Source organism: Hirundo rustica, chromosome 14 (assembly GCF_015227805.2).
Source record: "Hirundo rustica isolate bHirRus1 chromosome 14, bHirRus1.pri.v3, whole genome shotgun sequence".
Lineage (NCBI taxonomy): Eukaryota > Metazoa > Chordata > Aves > Passeriformes > Hirundinidae > Hirundo > Hirundo rustica.
This window is the reverse complement of record NC_053463.1, coordinates 8,937,258-8,957,299: the sequence shown is the minus strand read 5'-3', so window position 1 is coordinate 8,957,299 and position 20,042 is coordinate 8,937,258. Positions and strand designations below refer to the sequence as shown.

Below are 20,042 nucleotides of genomic sequence, written 5' to 3'. Positions count from 1 at the left end.
CCCAGCTAAATCAATTATTTCCCTGGCTCTCAGGAGGGCTGTGAGTGTTTCTTATAGAGACAGGTGTATGGAGGAAAGGATAAAGCAGAGATCTGGAGGGAGGGCAGTCAGGGAAACTGCTCCAAAAACACCGTTAGGAGACTTTTCTAGGATGGGTGATTTATCCCATTTCCTTTTGGTGGCACTGTCGGCCCAAATATTATCAAGCATCAGGTCCAGGTCCTTGGGGGTTTGGCGTTCAGCATTGCATCTGTGACAGATACCCAGGCTGGACCTGAAGTTTTTGTACATAATTTCCTCTGGTAGTGGTCGCACTGATGGTGTCTCTGGAATGACAGCAACGATGCACAGGAATGAGCCACTGGCAAAATAATACATTTGGAAGAATAAACATTTCCTTGAGCTTTGGACAGACACCACAAGAGCAGAGCTCAGACCAGATCTGGGCTCTGATCTGCAGATTTCCAGAGTGAAAATCTCTAGAATCTGCACACAAGGACCCAGCTCCTGCTGTAAAGCCCAGCAGCTCTGGGAGCCAAAATGCACAAGGACACATCCAGCCCCAGCTGAAGGTGCAGCACGCTTCCCTGCTTTACTGGGCCGGGAGGAGCCTCCAGAGGGACCTTCCTGGAGTCCTGTTTATCCTGTCAGATAATTGTCATGGCGAGATTTGCAAAGGGTGAACAGGATTTCTCCAGCAGACCAAAGGCTCTGCTCCCCATTTTCCCATCTTCACTCTGCTGATTTCTCCTACCCAAGCCCTTCTCAGCTTGATGCTTTCCCTTCACTACAGTGATGCTCCAAGATCTTCCAGAAAGGATGGACACAAATTCTTTCTGTAGACTCACTTCTGTAGTGAATTAATGGGGCTTAAATTGGACTTTGTGAGCAGGGAATCAATGAGACAATACAAAGGATGCGTCTCCATTAACACAAATGAGAAACTGTCTCACTGTGCCCGTTCAATCAAAGCATTGCCCACAAAGCAGTGGGGTTTGCCTCTCTCATGTAAATTTTCCTGCAGCTTTCAGCACCACGGTTGGTATTTGCAACTTTGAAATCTCTGGTTAACTGTGTTGTTTGCAATTCCTCTTCCTGGTGCTACTGATTGCAGAGATGTTTCCAAGCAAATAGTGTTCATCCTGTAAAGTCAGCCTGCTCCTCTTCACCCCACGATGAGTTTCTACCCCAGCCCAGCTGGGCCTGGCAACCTACAGAAAATCCCTTTCCTGCAACGGAATAGTAAAAAAGGTGGAAGAACGTTTGGAGGGGTAAACACAGAGGAAACTTTTTCACTAAAGACAGCCATAAACACACTCGCACACACACGCACCTCACACAGTTTAAATTTAATTTTAGAACTGAATATTTTAATTACTCGCAGTTACAGTGATTTTCAAGACGATTTACAAAAGCCAAGGTCCAATTCGCCATGTATTTTTCTAGAGTTAGAAATTCAGCTTCCACAAGCTGATAAGAAGGATTTATTTGTATTTACATTTGCCAGTGGGTTTGTGTGAGATCCTGTGCATTCAACTGCTGGTGTTCCAGATGTGGTATTCAGCAAATGCATGTCAGGAGAAAGGGTTTCACCACACGAAGCTGGAGCTCAAACCAAACACATCTCACCTGAAGAGTCTGCCTCATGTCTGCCTTGACACAAGACCTGGAAAACAAGAGTGGGGATTGTTTTACCTAAATGTGTATGTCTGCAGTGGAACTGTGTACACCTAACCTTAGGTTCCCACTGGATGACGAGCCACAAGCTCATCTCAGATGCCCAAGGGGGCTGCCATGACCAGCCCAGGCAGTGAACTGAGAAGGGAAACAAAGCTCAAAGGAGTAAATCCTGTCCCAAGTGTTGAGAAGATTCCTCCTGGGCACCAGCCCTTTTCCTGAGACCTCATTCTTCGCTGTGAGGTTGCAACAGGTTGCCCAGAGAAGGTGTGGATGCCCCATCCTTGGGAGTGTTCAAGGCCAGTTTGGATGGAGCCCTGAGCAATCTGGCCTAGTGGAAGGTGTCCTGCCCACGGCAGGAGGGTGGAACAAGAGGATCTTTAAGGTCCCTTCTGACCCAAACCATTCATGACCAAGAAGCACTGTGGGGCTGAGCTGAGCTCCATGAGCTGTTGATGGAACAGAAACTCAGAAACCTGTTCATGGCTTTGGGCAAAGTGCTCCATTCAGGCTCATTAGCAGTACAACCACATTACCTGTGCAGCTGCCTCTGCCAGGGAAACTTCCTGCTCTTTCCAGGTCTTATCAATAGCTGCTCGTGGAAAATGAGCCCAGGCAATGGGGGCAGGGAGCATGAGTCACAGCTGGCTGTCTCCTCTGCCAGGACAGACAAGAACACCTTTGCTGCCATACACCTGGCTTTTACAGCATTGCTCTGCTCTCGGCTTCAAGCATGTCCTGCTGAGCTGGCCCATCTCAGCCAAAACCTCCTGAGCTTTGCCTGGTGGGAGTGTGGCTGCAGCTCAGCCAGCTCCAGATACTGCTGCTTCTCCTGCTCTCCAGGAATCGTGGCAGAGGAAGAGCTCGGTGCAGTGGACAGGGCTGCTCATCGATCTCAAGAAAAGGTGTTGGATGGTGTTTGGGAGCTGCTTATGGAGTGTCTGCCCTGACTGCTGGCTGGTGCTCAGCCAGGCTGGGATCTGGGGGAAATGTTAGATATGTCAGACATGTCAGACATGTCAGATATGTCAGGTATGTCAGATGCCTGGTGCTGGAGGCTGCGGGCAGTTCGTCCAGCAGTTGGTGCAGCACTATGGAACTGCATCAGCTGGGTCTTGTCTGCAGGTCTGGAGAGAGATCTTCTCATGGGATATCAGCTACTTCAAGCATTCATCAGAAGAGTTCCCTAAATAAAAATAAATAGATAGTGAGATGAGATTGATATGATATGACATGATATGATATGAATTATATAGATACAGATGATGAAAAGACCAGAGGATTCCCTTCACTGCCTAGTTCTTCCTGGAATGCTTCTCCAACCCTACCCAGGTCCTGGACAAGGAAGGGCAGAGAAGAGCTTTTCAGCTGTTCACAGTGGGGCCCTCCATGCCTGTTTCTGGTGTGTTTGTAGCCTCTAATTCATCTGCTGTGCACATTCCTGCAGAGCAAGCACTCATGTTTTGCTGCCTACAGAAACAGGCTTGTTTGGTAGCTCCTGGAAGGGAAAACTATTTCTGCTATGCATCCCCTGACATGTCTTCCCACAGCCTGGATCTGTCTGGTTGCTCTGGCCATGAAGTTGTCCTCCTATCACCACTTACACATTGCTTCAGATTGTTTGTGCATTGTTTTTTAATTTACTGGGCTCAGCTCATGCAACTCAGTCCCTCAAAGAGACACCAAGCATTAGAATCTGGTACCAGTGACTCTGGATGCAGCAGCAAGGTTTAATGTCATTTTACTTGTACCTTGTCTAGCAGCTCAAGCCATTATTTGTTACTAACCATTTAATGTTTTGAAAAATTTTAAAGGGAATATTTAAAAGTAATTAGAAAGTGAATTTACAGTCAAATGCATCCTAGCCCAGAAATCTTTTTCAGATGGATACAAAATTAATAACTCCTTTCTATCTCTAACATACTCTGTCCCTATTGAGTTGATTCTTTAATTCCCAAGAGCAGTTAAGTGTGAATCTACAAGTTCCTGAATCTGTCCCACTTTTTTCACTGCAATGCTCTTCCAGAGAATATAACACAGCCCTGGTTAAGACAGTGGGGAAATTCTTTCCTTTTTATTGGTAGCATTTTCAACCTGCTGTGGAAACTCTGTAAACTGGTGAAAGAGTGGCACCGGGGGGAAAAAAAAAAAAAAAAAAAAAAAAAAAAAGATTTATGCTTGAGAAGGAGACAGAATCCAGAGTGCTCAGGATGATACAATTTCCCTGTTCCCCCTCTTGGCAGGGAGAAGAGAATTCCTCATCCCTAATCGAAACCACACGTATCTCCCTCTGACCAGCACTTGTGAGTGGCTACAAGCCCAGGCTGGGGCTCAGAGCAGCAGAAAGGATGGATCCCTTCCCAGTTTTCCATACGTCACTGCTGCCTGTTCCCAGTAAAAGGAGATGTGCTGCCAGCTGGGAGGTGGAGGTGTGTGTACAGGTCTCAACAAACAGCTCTGCATTTGACAGCAGCACATGGAGATAAGAGCCCTGAGTGTCTCAGCCCACGGGCAGGATGTGGCAGCACACTGGAAAGTTCTGAGAGCAAACTGCCAGTGCCACTGCCCAAACGCATCTTTGCTTTAGTGGTCCCAGCTCAGCCCAGTTTGGTAAAAAATCACAGAATCATAGAATCCTAGAACGGTTTGGGTTGGATGAGACATTAAAACGTGTCCAGTTCCAACCTGCCTGCCAGGGGCAGGGACACCTTCCACAGGCCATGCTGCTCAAAGCAGCAGCAGGAGCTGCAGCAAAGGCTCACCTGTGCTAACCAGAGAGGTGCCTCAGCCTGGCTGGGAGTGACCCACCTGCCCCCAGTCCAGAGCTGGCACCAAGGATAAACTCTTTTTGAGCAGCAGCCGCGATGCTTCAGGAACAAACACCCTCTCCCAAAGCCCAGGGGAGCAGGGCACCGAGGGGCTGAGCAAACACGGACTGTCCAGGCTTGCACACAGGTCCCTGCCCACGCTGGCAGCATGGTGGGTTTGTGGGCACTGCCTCGAGTGCCCTGCAAGCCTGGGTGCGTCCACAGGGATGGCTGCAAGGACACCTCCATCCAGTCTGTCCCAGCCTCCCTCCTCTAGCCAGCAGTTGTTTGGATTAAACTCTCCATAACACATGGTTTCAGCTCCAGGTTCAGCGTCGCACAAAGACCACGTCCGATATTTTCCCTGAGTTAGCCGATGTTCTGAATTTGGCACGGAAATCTGTTATTCCCAGTTAAAGAGAGTTCATATGATTAATGATTAATGCTGCTATCTGAATAATTACCTCATTCAGCCAGTTTTTCTTTTGGTTTTGCAAGAAAACGTGCATGAAAAATGAGGACAAAACCTTTTTTCTGTGTTATTGTATATGTGGAATAATATTTCTACTAAAAAGAAGAAAGCCAGTTTGAGAAAAGAAATAACTGACAAATTTCCATAGTGGTTGTGCACACATGTTCTCTCCAACATTTATCCAGGACCACAGTCCCCCTCAAAATCCATTAGAGACCTGGTGCTTGAGGAAAACTTTCCTCATGAAGAATGAGCATTGTTATATGCATTGAAAAATCTAAAGTTTCAGGTGTAGATTATCTGAGCCGATAACCATGCACACAATATCAAATTTCTATAAGCTATTTCTAGACAAAAGCCCCCTTCAGCAAACTCAGTGATAAAGTTTCCTATGTGTATGTGTATGCACATAAGGGAACTTTGTTTTAAGGCCTTTTTGTGGGATATATTAATTTAGCAATGGAAATACCATTTTTTAAGGGAAAAAATTAAATATTTATATTTTCAGCCAGTATTTTGGCATTTGGGGCTTCTTGCTCATGAGCTACCAGCATTTTCTGTAGTTACCAGAACATGTACTCAAAACACATTTCAAGAAAATCCAGTCTTGCATTTAAGGAAGGCAATGTAGCAAACCTGATGCCAATCTTGTCAGAAATCTTTCAAAACTGACCCGAGGAACAGTTACCTACAGAAATCTAGCCTAGACGGGAAAAAAAAAAAAAAAAAAAAAATTGCTTTAGGCTGTAGCATAAACCTCAGCCAGATGTATGTGTACAGTGGCCAAGAGCAAAGACATCTTTTTCAGAGCAGTCGTGCCTTTGAAGTCCAAGAGGACATTTCTGATGGAGTTGGTGAGCACAAGGAGAGCTGGATGAGGAACATGAGGTGGTCCTGAGTTGAGAGGCCAGGTGCTGTTCAGTAAATCATTAGATTTACTATTTGAAAGGGCCACAGAGGAGGCAGGACAGCCACGCTGAGCTCAGGATCAGGTATTCATGATTCAAGAGAGGGAGAACAGCCTTCAGCCCCAGTCAGAAAGGCATGTTAGGAATTCCCAGAAAAGGGGTTGAGATCAAAACAGAAAAATCTTTATTCTGCTGAGTGGTTCTTTTCTATCACTTGTGGTTCTGGATGCACAGTTGAGAGACTTTGAACAAAAATGATTAAGGAGGGTGAAAAGGAGAGTCTTGCACGAAAGGAGAATAAACCAGATCTGGAATCTTGGCTCTGGAAAAGCCAGGACAGAGGGAGAAACGTGTAACACGTGTATAAGAAAATTGTGAATACTATGTAGAAAGAATGGTTCAGGGGGACAATTGTTCATTGCTTCCCAAAACATGGAAATTGGGGTTATCTCCTGGAAAGATTATACAGAAATGGGGGGTATCTCCTCAAAGGATGATGCAGTCATTTCAACGAAGGGAACGGAGATATTTTTCAACTGATTAAGGCTGCAATTATCTTTATCTCTGTACTTACACCTTCAATCCGAAGCGCACATGATCTTCCCCACATCCCTATCTTTTCCCCCGTCCACGCTGAGCCCCGTCCCGCGCTGCCCGCCCAAGGAGCGATGCCGCTCCTCCCGCTGCCGCATCCCCGGGGCGATGCTCGGCTCTCCGTGCGCCCATCTCCCACGGCCCAGCCCCGGCGCTGCCGCCGTCCCGCCCGCACCGCGACCCTCCCCGCCCCGGGCGGGCGGACGGGCGGTGTCTCCGCGGCCCCTGCGGCGCCTTTAAGCCGCGGTGCGTGATGTCACAGCGCTTGGAAGCCGCGGGCGCGGAACGCGGAGCGCACGGAGCCCGCACGGAGCCCGCACGGAGCCCGCACGGAGCCCGCACGGAGCCCGCACGGCCGCGGGACCGCCAGCCCCGAGGGACGGGCTGGGAGGCGCAGCATGGGAAGCGTCCAGATCCAGGACTTCGTGGCGGGCTTGGTGGGCGGTGAGTGATGCCCTGGGCGCGGGTGGGGAGGCAGCGAAGGGCGCACGGGTAAAATCCCTGCGGGTCACCCACGGGCTGCGCCTCCGCCCGGCGTCTCCCACGGTTTGCTTCGCTTCAGTGCGGTTCGATCCCGCTTCTATGGGCGGGATAGTTAAAATTTAGAACGTTTAAAGTTTAGAACGTGCGATGCTGCTCTGCGGGGCCGGCTTCCCCGCATGCCCCCAGGTCCTGCCGGCTCTCCCGTCCTCGTCCCCGTGGCTGGAAGCGCCGCCGGCTCGGAGGGGGCTGGCAGCTGCCAACCCGGGGTTCCCCGTGTCCCCAGCCCCGGGAGAGGCACCGCCGGGCTCTCTCACCCCGCCGTCCCACCGCCGCCACCGGGATAATGGCCAGGGCGGGGATTGATCCCGTGTGCTGGGAATTCCGATGGCAAACACCGGGAAACAGGTAGAAGAAAGGAAAGGAAGCCAAATGACACATAGGTGCGTCAGTAATGGGACGAGGTTTACGGAACTGAGAGGTGCCCGCTGGGTTTGCCAGCTGAGAGGGTGAACAGCTCTGCTGCCCCCAGGGCTGCAGCGGGACAGAGAGTCCACCGTGGCACCAGTCACCGCAGAGCAAACCTCTGCCCAGGTGACCCCTCAGACCCGGCGCAGGAGCAGGGTGTGAGGTGGTTCACGGGTGTCCTGCCAGATGAGGTTAATAAGTTAGTAGACTAAAAAACCCTCTGCCAAAAGTTTGTGTGAGCAGCTGATTTTTGGATCCCTGCTGGCTGTGGTTGCTCTCTCTGCCCCATTGCCCTGTGCTGCTGCTGCACACCCCCAGCAATGGGACAGGATGTCCAGGGAGGTGAACAGCCACCAGCGCTCAGCAGCAGTGGCAGCTGAGAGTTTTCATGCATAGCACTAGACCATGGATGGTCCCAGGTCCGGGAGGAGAGGCGACACTTTTTAACACATTTTTAGAACAGTCATAATGTGTTGACATGATGCTCTTTTCAGCATTAACCTACTATGAGTGAGAAATTGCATATAGTCCCCAAAGCACCTGTGGGCACTGGTTTTCACAGAGATTTCAATGTGAGGAAGAATCACAATTTACACCCTCTCCACAAACAGTAAAATCTGCCAGTGTTGTTTGCAACAAACACACAAAACCATGTCCTGGCCATGGCACACAGGTGTTCCATTCTCCTGGAGAAGAGGGAAACCAAACCGTGCACTGTGCTGCCACGAGGGCTCCTGGCAGTGTGGGTAGGTGGGTGAATGGTAAGAGAATAAGGGCCAATTTCTCCCCAGAGGACCACGGGGAGGAAGGAGAGATCTGTACAGAACAGGGTCCTCTGTATCTGAACCCTCTCTGACAGGTATCTCTTAAACTGCTCTTAAAACAGCCAAGGATGAGGAGCTCGCAGGTCCCATTAGCAGTCAGCTAGGACATCACTCTGAGCCAGGAGAAAACATTGCTTTGTGTCAAACAGGAATCTCACCATTCTGAGGCTAAAAATCTGTGTGAGTTTACAGGAGAGCAAAAGGGGCTGGTCCTGGATATCTTAACATGATTTCTTCTCTGGTGTCTTCGAGATGTGGAGCCCAGGAGAGTGTACACAGAAAAGTGTTTAAGCTCAGTTTTTAGCTGTTGTCAGGGACAGGGGATGCTGGTCATTGCTCTGGTTAGGCCCCTTACAACTGATCCTAAGGAAATCTCTCCTCTCAACCCACTGCATCCCGTCCTGCTACAAAAGCTTTGATTTAATACTTTGCTTTCATCCCCAGGAATTGCCAGTGTGGTTGCGGGCCATCCCCTGGACACGGTCAAGGTAAAACACTTTGAACTGTGTTCACATGTCACCACCCAAATCTCCATCAGTTCAGACCTTCTCTCTGGCTGATGCTTCCAAGGACTTTGGAACATTTTAACAGACTTTCTTCCTCTCCAATGCTCATTTTGTATGAGAAACTAAAAGAAATGACTGATGCGTGCAAGTTCCTCTGTGGAGAATTAAATCTGAAAATTAACCTGGCTTTACTTAATGTGTGGTTCACTGAACAGTTCTGCCAATGTTTTATTGAACTTTGCCACAGATTAATATTCAAAGGGCAATGAGGGAACTGTATTTGTTTTGCTGCAGGCACATTTTTATGTTTTACCAGTGCTGGCAACATTGGAAGGGCAGGGTGCTGAAATTGCTATCCCAGGGCTGTGACACACAGTGTTTATGATTTCTGTTTGATAATTATTCCTCCAATGGAAGCATTTAGAGAAGTAAGAAGGTATTTGTCAGCACAATGCAGACAAGCCCATGCACACACCCATGAATCCTTACTCAATCAAGCTGACCATCCTTACTGATGCAGAGATAGGGAACAGGATCCTGTTCTTTCCATTTTTTGCCCAGGCATTTCTGGGCAGCTTTGATTACTTTAGCTTCTCTGCCCTTCCTGGGGTTGTTCAGCCTGAAGAATAGAAGGCTCCAAAGAAATCTTACTGTGGCCTTCCTGTGTACTTGAAGGGATCTAAAATAAAGACAGAATTTTTAGCAGGGCCCATTGCGATAGGACAATGGGTACTGGTTTTAAGCAGAAAGAGAATAAGTTTAGATTGGATATAAGGAAGTCTTATAAAAAAAGGTGGTAAAACACAGGCACAGGCTGCCCAGAGAGGTGATGGGATGCCCATCCCTGGAAACACTCAAGGGCAGGATGGATGGGGCTCTGAGCAACTTAGTCTAGTTGGAGATCTCTCTGCTTACTGCAGGGAGGTTGAACTAGATGACTTTAAAAGGCCCCTTTCAACTCGAGATAATCTACAAACCTGTGTGATCTGTGTTCCCTGCTCTGGTTCAAGCCTGGCTCTGGCACCAGGCAGAGCTGCCAGCTGCGGCAAACCCAAAAGCCCCTGGTTGAGTCGGCACCTTAAAGACCTTTGGAGGGTGATGCCAAGGAGGCAGGGCCCAGCATGGCCCACATCACCTCCCTTCCCCAGCCATCACAGCTGTCCCCTTGCACACACCAGGCTCTCCTGGGATCAGGAGATGCCCAGCCAGCCCTATTCTTTCTGAGATGCTAAAGTGATGGAGTCCCAAGGGCATCCCTGTGCAAAGGTGGGTGCAGACCCCATGCAGGAGGAACCACAAGGCTGCCCACCCCACCCAGCCATGGGCAGGGCACAGGCAGCAAGGGCAGGCTCTGCCCAGCATTGCCAAGGCAATGCCCATCTCGGGCTGGTGGTCATGGCATCATTGCCTGGTTTGGAGGAGTTTGGCTAGGAGAATCCTGCTCAAACGTTGAGTTTCTGGATGCCAAGAAAAGAGCAAGCTCATCCTTCAGGGGTTATAGAGAGCTTCAGGCTGCCCCCTCTATTGCTCTCGGCTTTGGGCAAGGCTTTGCCTTGGGAATACCAAGTAGGCAGACTTGTTATGTTCCAAATTCAGGAGCAGGAGAATGGAAAAGAGAGTTTTAACACGGCACCAGGCCAGCAAATGGGCTGCTGAGCAGCACCCGCAGCCTCCAGGGGAGGAGTCTTTCCCCATCTGGGGGAGGAGGCAGGACTGAGTATAAGTCTCTGTGGGGTTGGTGGCATTTACACCACAGTTCCCATCAAGCCACCTCTTCCCCCTTCAGCCATCTCTTCCCATTGTTGCAGCTTCCATCAAACCCTTGCAGCTGTTTTTTCCTACCTCCTTGCAAAACTCAAAAAGTCGTGCCTTTATTCACTTTTCATCCTACCCATTGCATTCATTTCCCCAGAACTTTCTTCAGCTTCTGAGTATTACCCAAGAGCCCTATCTAATCAAAACATAACAAAAAGGAGAACTTTCCAGAGGTACATCCATACTGGTAGAGCTGACTGTCACAGATACCAGCAGGGATTTCAGGGCTGGGTGTTAACAGATTAGCTAAGGGACCTGTGTGAAAACCAGATTGTGAGAACACTCAGTTGCCCCCAGTTAATTAAAAAATATATTAACTTGAACCTCTAAATACCTGGTTACTGGGTAAAAGAAAGAAAGAAAACACCCAAGTCCATGGAGGCAAAGTGGAAATGCCTAGGCTAAGCAGAAGCCAGGAGAGAACTCAGGGCTGGGCATCGGGGTCAGCTTCTCCTGGGTTTCTCAGGGTCCAGACACCTTCCCCTGCCCCGTTATCCCCAGTGTGGGTCAGGGTGTGCCCAGTCTGCACCCACAGCCTGGGCCAGCCCACACTGCACAATGTGTGCTGCGTGAGCCATGGCAGCATCTTCATGCACCAGCTTGTTCTGAGTGTTCAGTAAATATTCTGCTTTTGCTGCTGCTTCTCTGTGGCCTCTGGGCAAGCCTGGAGCAGAGTGGGGCTGCTCCATGTATGCAAACAGCTGCATGGAGCCACCCCAGGGTGAGGGGTGAGCCTGGGCTGAGGGGTGAACACAGACTTTGGTCCCTCCTGCTCCTGCCAGGGTCCCACGGTGGCACTGGCAGCCTCTTGCAGGGCTCTGGGCCAAACGATTGTGCCATCCTACCTGCTGATTGCCATCCAAAAGCTCCCACCAGTCATGAACTCTGGCAGACACTCATTCCTTTGGGCTTTAAATTCCCAAATAATTTCCTGCTTCGCCCTGGTGTAAATCAGGGCTGAGCCAGCGGAGGGGATTGGACACCATCCCTCCAGTGCAGGTCGGCAGTGTCCCTTAAGACCTCATTGCTAGCAGCACTGCTGAGAAATATGGTCAGAAATGTTGTCCCCAATTCCTAAAAACATTCCTGATGGAGCATGTGTGTTCTTTCTATAAAAAATGAGCTCTGGCCTCAGCCAAGATGAAGCCTGAGGAGCTGTGAAGTGAAGAGTGTTCCCATTACCTTGCACACCTCTAAGCCCAAAAAATGCATCCCTATTTAGGATGTTTCTAGTGCAACCTTGTGAGCATCTTGAATGAAAGACAACGTAAATATATACATATGAGAAGGGGAAATGCTTTATCTTGTAGGCTTTGTTGTTACTCACATGCCATTTCTTACATCTCTCAGAAGGTGTATAAGCAATTTGCTTTCCAGAAATAAGATGTCTTTTTTAAAAAATTATATGAAACTGTGTTTTTGAGTGAAGCATGGAGAATTTCTGAGATGATGTTGAATTATTTTAGCTCCAATTAGTGTCTCTGCATCTTAAAATCCACCTTGGAGCAGAAGCTCTCCTCTCCTCTCTTTGCAACACACCCCAGCCTTTCCTGAGAGTCTCCAAATGGAGAAGACCACACCACTCTCCTAATTTCCACATAAATCAGGCCCTTGCCAATGACAGCACTGCGCACCAGCAGCCTGCTGTGCTGGGTCAGGGTGGCTGGTCCAGACTGGAGAGCAATTTGACAGTCATTGATTCCAGATGTTGCAGAGAGCTTCAGGCTGTGAGATCCTGCTTAGCCTTGCTTCTGGCAAAGTTCAAGAGGGTGGATGCACATATATCTTATTTTATTGCTCAGTTCTGTTTACAACTAAGGAATGACTTGCTCTTAAAGCAAAGTACACATTGTTTAGGTAGCATGAGCCTCCATTGGGCTGGAAGCATAGGATTTTAATCACATTTTACAAATGTCTTTTGCAGACTCGTTTGCAAGCTGGACAAGGATATGGAAATACACTCAAGTGTATTCTCACTGTGTACAGAAATGAGTCTGTAAGTACTTCATCGTGCTTTAAATGCGCTGGTAGAAAGTGCAAGTCAATAAATAGATAAATACATAAAGCAATTGTACAAAATGCTGTTGACACCAGCAGTTATATAAAGACCAATAAAGTTTATGGAATTGAGCCTGCAAATCCCTACAGCCTTCTCTTGCTTAAATCTAAGGTCATCCACTTGGTGACTCCTATAGGGAAAAGAGAGATCCCTGGCATGGAATGATCGGTGTCTCCACATCGGTTGCACCCACAGTGACTCTGTTGCCCGATCCCACTGGCAAAGGTCTCCCAGAGGGATTTTGCTGACTTTGGTGAAGCCAGAACAAACACTGTCTATATGAGGCACTTCTACACGGGTTCCTGTGCTTTTAACCATATCCCGTATTCTGCACGATCTTTATAAGCCTTTAGCAGCATGATCCAATTTCCTTTGCTCAGCATGTGCAAACAGTTGGTTCCAGGAGACATCTGCTACTTGGATTTCCATTTCATCCCTGACTGTGGCAGGGGATTGGAACGAGATGACTTTCAAAGTCCTTTCCAACCCAAACCACTGTGCGATTCTGGGATTTCTAACCTGATAGACAAGTTGGGGTTTACGCTGCTCAGTCCCGCTCAGTCTCCTAAGCCCTGCTCCCTTTCCTGGGTAGCTGGCTGGCTTCTTCAAGGGCATGTCCTTCCCGCTGGCCAGCATCGGCATCTACAGCTCCGTGGTGTTCGGTGTCTTCAGCAGCACGCAGCGGTTCCTCGGGCAGCTCCACCACGGCGACCCCGCTGCCGCGCCGTCGCTCACCGACATGACTCTGGCCAGCATCGTGGCAGGGGTCATCTCTGTGGGCATTGGCACTCCCGTGGAACTGGTCAAGATAAGGCTACAGATGCAAACACAGCCCTACACCAAAGGTAGGAAGCAAGAGTTTCTTCTTCCCGTCTCTGCCAGTCTTTGGTATGTACACGGAGCTTTAGAACAACTTTTGTTCAAGGCCAGGCTTTCTGCTGCCTTGTGCTGCTGCAGTTGGGCTAAAATTTCCCCCTTTTGCCTGAGGATGGACCCCATCCTGCCCAGCTCAAGGGCAGGGCTTTTATCAATCAATTTCCAGCCAGTTGGGATCTATAAGGAACATAAGGCAGGTCTGCTCCAGACCAGAAGCTGCAGAAACTGTGAGTTCCTGGGCTGTGAGGTCCCCTGGAGATCCTAACAGAAACACTGTGGCCACCAGTGGCAATGCCAGCTCCCCATCTCAATCTGCACACTCTCAGTCCCATATATATTTGCCCATAAACCTCTGTAATTCCACCCTTCTCTGTTCAAAATCAGAAGTTTCCCATTCACATTTAAAAACCGCTGATTTATTTCACTCAGGGTGCCAGACAGCCCAGGTGTGAGCAGGACGGGTCAGGAGGGGGCACGAGCAGGATGGCAGTGGGTGGCTGTTCCCTGTCCACAAGCTGCAGGCAGAAGGAGCTGCTTCAGCTCTAGACAGCAGCTGAATTCCATTGCAGGCTGCCAGCACGGAGCAAACCCCACCAGAGCACACGCACAGCCAGACGAAGGCATGGAGCAGCTTCAGAGCTGAACAGCTTGGATTTCAGCATTTCACCTTTCTCACAATTTCAGTCATGGTGTTTAACTGTGAAATGCTGGCATTTTTCTGTTGCTTCAATAATATTATGTCCCATTTTAAAGCCTCCATGCGTCTTAACAACCTAATGCCTTTTACAAAAACAACTTGGTCTGGATGGGAAGGGACAGACTCTGAAGATGATAAGGCTTTCAAAGATGTGACTTGGCATAAATTGAAGTTAAAATCCATGAAAATTGGGCACATTGCCTTAAACTTATTTGGAAGTCTCACTGGGCATATACTATTGGGAGGTATGACACGCCTCTAAGAAAAATCCATCGTGAAGTGTCCAAATGTTTTCTGAAAATGGACCTAAATACTCTCTAAAATGGACCTAAAACTTTCCCCCTATGATATCTGTTGACCCCAGCAGAAAAAACTGGATGGCAGTGACTTCTAATCAATGGCAATGGGATTTGAAGAGGAGTTCTATGGCAATATATTTATTCTCAATGTTGGTGGGGTTTTTTTTTTTTTTTTTTTTTTTTTTTTTTTTTTTTTTTTTTTTGTAGCAAACGCTAAACTAAATTCCACAGTTCCTGGATCTCCTGTGTACCGAGGCCCAATTCACTGCTTAAGGACAATCCTACAGAAAGAGGGGATAGCAGGAGTGTACCGAGGCAATGTAGCAATGCTCCTGAGGGATGTTCCCGGGTACTGCGCCTATTTCATCCCCTACGCAATGTTCTGTGACTGGATAACTCCTGACGGAAGCATTTCTCCTAATCCCTTCTCTATCTGGGTGGCAGGGGGTGTAGCAGGTAAGCACCTTCACTTCTTCACAGCATTGGCAAAACAAGAACGGGAAGGTTCTCAGGGCAGATTACGAGGGTGACTCAAAGGCCACCGCATCCTCCTGAAGACCAGCAGAGGACACGGGACTGAACGACCTTCCTTCCCCAGGGCAGGGTGCTCTGGCACCACAGCTGCACTTTATGACTTGAAAAACTTTATGGAAGTTGTGTTATCAGACCTTCATTGGGCTCATTGTCACTGAGAGAAGAACAGACAATGCCTGCATCTCCCTGGATTCCTCAGGGCAGCTGCCAGTCACTTTGCCAGGGATACATGTGAATTTCTGAGTTCAATGACCTGCGGGCAAGGAAGTATAGTGAAGGAATTATTCAAATACTTCTGCATTTTTCCAGGAGCCGTTTCCTGGGCAGTATGTACTCCAATGGATGTGGTGAAAAGTCGACTTCAGGCAGATGGAGTTTATTTAAACCAGTACAGAGGGATCCTTGACTGCATGTTGCAGAGCTACCAGAACGAGGGCTTAAAAGTAAGTGACAATTGATGTTAAATCTGGTTATTAGGTATTTAATTGTCAATTGGAAAATACAGTGTCCGTTAAAAACCTATTTGCAGTGTTGAGAGACAGCTAAAGCCAGTTAATGCTAAATTATTATAATGGCAGTCGGTAATTATAGTGTAGATTCCTTCTAAATCAAAATAGTGAGAGTAATAATGCATGTTACATAATAAAGAAATGAATGACTGGGGGTCACACACTGCTGGCGTAATTAACTTCAAACAACATGTCATGTTAGTGCACTTAATCATGGATATAATTTGACTTATCATAAATCAGAGGTAGAAAGTCTTACCTCTGTGATTCTTCTGCAAAATGCAGAGGTCAAATATTTCCCATTGACTTTAGTCAATGAACTGATGAACTGTGGGACAGTCCTGCACTCTGGGTGTGTCTGGTCACCCTGGGCAATGCTTTGGTGGAACTAACGCTGCTTTTGCACTCCTCACCCCCGTTTTGCACCAAGACAGAGCTGTTTGTCAGCGTTCTTAAATTAGAATTGCTTTCGTTTCGAACATGAAGAAGGGCTGCGTGCCAAACAACTTATCTCCTTTTCCTGACTTTGTCTGTTAGTGCAATAAAAGATATTTGTTCTACCTGCAAACTTTGCCTCAGTTAAATATGAACAGCAGAAAATAAGGGTTTGCAGCTTCATTGTGTTGCCAAAGCATGGTAGTGGAAGTAACATCTTCTGATATTGAAATAAATCTGTATTTATCATCAGAACAGCACATTGTCTCTTAACTCCAAAGTGTTAATTTTCACATTTGGAGTGAAACATAACAAAACAAGTTACAAACGGGAAAATAACCTGCAAAATCACAAGTCAGTGTGATTTCAGTATTTGCCAACGTGCCACTATGTCATGCCAGCTGTCACAGAAGCCTGTGGTCTGGTTCAGCTTTTGCCTCTGAATGAAGAAAGTCACATTCACGTGAAGCACAAGCACCTGAAGAGAAGCTGAGGACTGTGCCTGGAAAGTCAGATGAGGGACAGGGTGCACAGGCTCTACAGTACCTGCCTTGTGCATTCCACTTTGTGTGCACTTTCCCAGCAGGGTGACTGAAACAAGAACTTCCATGGGTTTTCCCTTCCCTCTCCATCCTCATCCTCATTCTCATCCCCTGCCCTCCTTGACCTGCATGAATTAACAACTAAAATTTCTGGTGGAATTCTGTACATCTTGCGGTTTTTTGGCTGTCACATCTGGCACCTGCACCCAAAGCCATCAGTAGGACTGAGTAATTAGTTGATAGCAAGACTGGATCCTGATCTCATAAGGAAAATCTTTTTAAATGTTGGGAGACTCACAACTGACAAATGGCAAACCCAGGGCTGGATGCTTTCATTCTGGGACAAAGGAACAGCATTCTCAGTGCTGAAATAATTGCCTGATGTATACAAAGAAACACAACTATACCTTTGTCTTTCTCCATAGCCAGGTGTGTTCATTCTGATAAGAAAAAATTATGCCTCTGGACTTTTCATCCTAAATCTTCATTATTTAACTTGAGTCTCTTGTGTTACTTTATGGATAATGCAAAAACATTAAATTTCCTCCCAGGAAATTTGGTAAGAAATTTCCAGTTTGTTAGGAATCTTCTCTTTCCGAACAAAATAAAACATCCCAATTAATCAAATAATATCCTAAATGTCCCAACACTGCAATTTTACATTGCTTTATCTAAACTATGTGAGCATATTTTGATTCTGTCTCAAACAAGTCAGCACTATGTTTAGACTTATTGGACACAAGATATGATGATGTTTAGTAGAGTTCAGTAATTTCAGGGGAAGAACTGGTTATATGCTTAAATCTAAGGGCTTCTGATCTTGGGGCCAAGATTTTTCATGTTTTTTTATAGTAGCTGTGGGAGCTTTGCCATTATAAAGCCTGGAAAGGGGTTTGATTGTTGATGTTCCTTTTCACATCTGTTGTGAACTTGTGGTGTTTAGATTAGCGACTTGTGGTGATGAGCCTTGGTGGGTAATGGAGTGATTTTGTGAGAAACAGGCCAGCAGAGACACCCCCTGGAACCATCATACTGATGAGCAGACTCACCCCAAAGATAGCAGTTTGTGCACATCCTCACACACACACACATACTCCTTGTCAGGAGTGACAAGGCTTTTTCAAAAGCACTTTATTGTTCAAGCATTTAAAAGCCACATAATCTTTCACTGTTGTATGTGCCAGCGTCTTTTAAAAAGAAATAGAAAAAGACCAGAAAAAGGAAATCTTGAAGCTGGTATTTATTAGCTTTATTAAAGAAAGTGCTGAGTTAGGTATGGGTACTGAAGTTTGACCTTAGAAAGACTCATGGGAAAATATCAGCTTCTATCAAATATTTTTTCCCAAAGGCAGTAGCGAGAGAGTTCTCAGCAAGGTACAGACGAAGCCTGGTTTTCAGTTGACTGAGAAATTCCTTCTATGCTCAAGGGTGAAACCTGAAAATTGTCCCTGCATGGCTGGGCTGGCTCACAGCTACACCGCTCCCTCTCCACTTGTCAAACATCTCCTGTGCCCACAGACCCAACCCCAGGGGTCAGAGCATTTCCTGCATGAACACAGAGCCTTCTTGTACCCTGGGGTTTGCATGATCCCCACAGACTTATGTATGCCAAGGGAAGGAAGGCCAGGTTGGATGAAGCTTGGAGCAATGTGGTCTAGGGGAGGTGTCCCTGTCCATGGCAGGAGGTTGGAACAAGGTGAGCTTGAACGTCCCTCCCAACCCAGAGCACTCTGTGGTTCTGTCACCCTATGACTGTAGCGAGGTAGGACAACACTGGAAGACATTTTAGATTTCCTGCTTTCTGTTTTATACCAGTTCCATGAGGCCAGTTTGTACCCTTTACCTCTTTAACTCTGGCTGGCATCTGCAGATGGGGGTCTGTAGGGAGCCCAGAGCACAATGGTGCCAAGCCAGCGACTCCTGCCACGGTGTTGCCCTTCCCCGGTGCAGACCCCAGCCAAGACCAGCAGTGGGAGCATATCTTCCAAGCAAACCCAAAAGTTTTGTCTTTTCAGAATCCCACCATGATTTCATTCAATGTCTTCTTCCTCTTCTTAAAATAGTCAGTATATTCCTGTGCTCTAACCTTGCTCCATTCCCAACAGGTCTTCTGTAGGGGCCTCATGGTCAATACTGTGCGAGGATTCCCATCGAGTGCTGCCATGTTTCTTGGCTATGAACTTTCTCTCAAAGCAATGAAAAAATGCCAAACTGACACCAGTCCCTAACTTCCAGGTCAGCACATAAAGACCCTCTAGCTTTATTAAAATTACAGAATTAATCTTTGAATCAAACAGAGTTGCAATTTTATAGATCCTCTGAAAGTTGTATTAACTTACACAGGTACCTACACCTGAATAGCGAAACAAAATTTGGGTCTGTGGGATTTGGAGCAGACTGCAAATGTGCCAATGGATTTGGGTTTCAGTCCACATCTCCTGGAGTTTCACCATAATCTGTTCTGATTGTTGTGATTATTTTAATTAATATCAACTAGAAATAAGAATTTGAGATTATTCTGTAATATTTTATAAGTTTTGAAATATCATTTTTATTATAGTCCCTGCACAGGAGTTCTTTCCTCACTCGTTCCACCCCCAAAGATATGAAATTAAGTTCTTTCGAAGAGCCTTGACTGTTTCACTCTTTCCCTCATTAACTGAGAGCTGCATAAAGGAGCAGCATTAAAAATATCTGATTAAAGAAACTTTTTTAGCAGCTAGATACTCAAGATTTTTCTTGGCTGTCTTTGCTGTTTTCTGCAGTACTTCATAAATCTCCTTTTTTATTTCAAAAGTGTTGCCAGGCAGACCAGAAAGTCTTGTACTTTCCTGAGCCAGACCAGCAGTGTGGAGTTGGTGAGGGCTCAGCTGCTCTGACTGAAGACTCCCATCCTGCAGCAACTCTGTGGCAACTGCTGTGGACACGTGGCCATTGGAGGGCTCTGAAAATCACACCAGCTCAATCAAATCCAAAGACTATTTTATTATCAAATCTTTCACTGTTGAGTAAGAACACCTTAATAACTCTGGTGGTGGTGGTGGGCTTCCTCACCAATGACATTTTCCCTGTTGAACCAGGAAGACAACTTACTTCCCTTTCCTAAGGGATGTACCCAAACCCAGCCCACCTCAAATCACCAGGGGAACATCTTTCATACAACATGGCGTTATAACACTCGTCTTCTTTGGTGAATGAGGAAAGGAGAAAATGCAGTGGGTACACAGGTGCTTTTTCTGTTGGAAGGTCTGGATTCCTCAAATCCTAGCATGCTTTCAGGTTCAATGAAGTGGCTGACTCCTCCCATACAAACACTTGTGTTCTACAACACAGTTTGGCACAATTTGACACAATATCATGAAAAATGTAAAAGCTTCAACAATTTCAGTCTGTCATCCAAGGTATAAATTAAACTGGGAAACAGGAGGATGTTAAATTCACAGACTAAACTGCTTTTTTAATAGAGAAAACAATGAAACAAGTCTGCATTTCATATAAAGGCTGCCTGTTAATTCACACAACTTGCCTGGTGCCGCCCTC

General features: G+C 47.0%; 1 protein-coding gene across 1 annotated transcript; it reads left to right on the top strand.

The window, feature by feature from the left end:
* Positions 1-6,856: 6,856 nt before the first annotated feature.
* SLC25A48 (solute carrier family 25 member 48) lies at positions 6,857-18,737 on the top strand. The gene is made up of 7 exons (XM_040078407.2): positions 6,857-6,902; positions 8,675-8,718; positions 12,476-12,547; positions 13,203-13,455; positions 14,690-14,938; positions 15,326-15,459; positions 18,608-18,737. Exons 1-7 carry the CDS (start codon positions 6,857-6,859, stop codon positions 18,728-18,730), a joined length of 921 nt encoding a protein of 306 aa, XP_039934341.1. The 3' UTR covers positions 18,731-18,737.
* Positions 18,738-20,042: the final 1,305 nt, after the last annotated feature.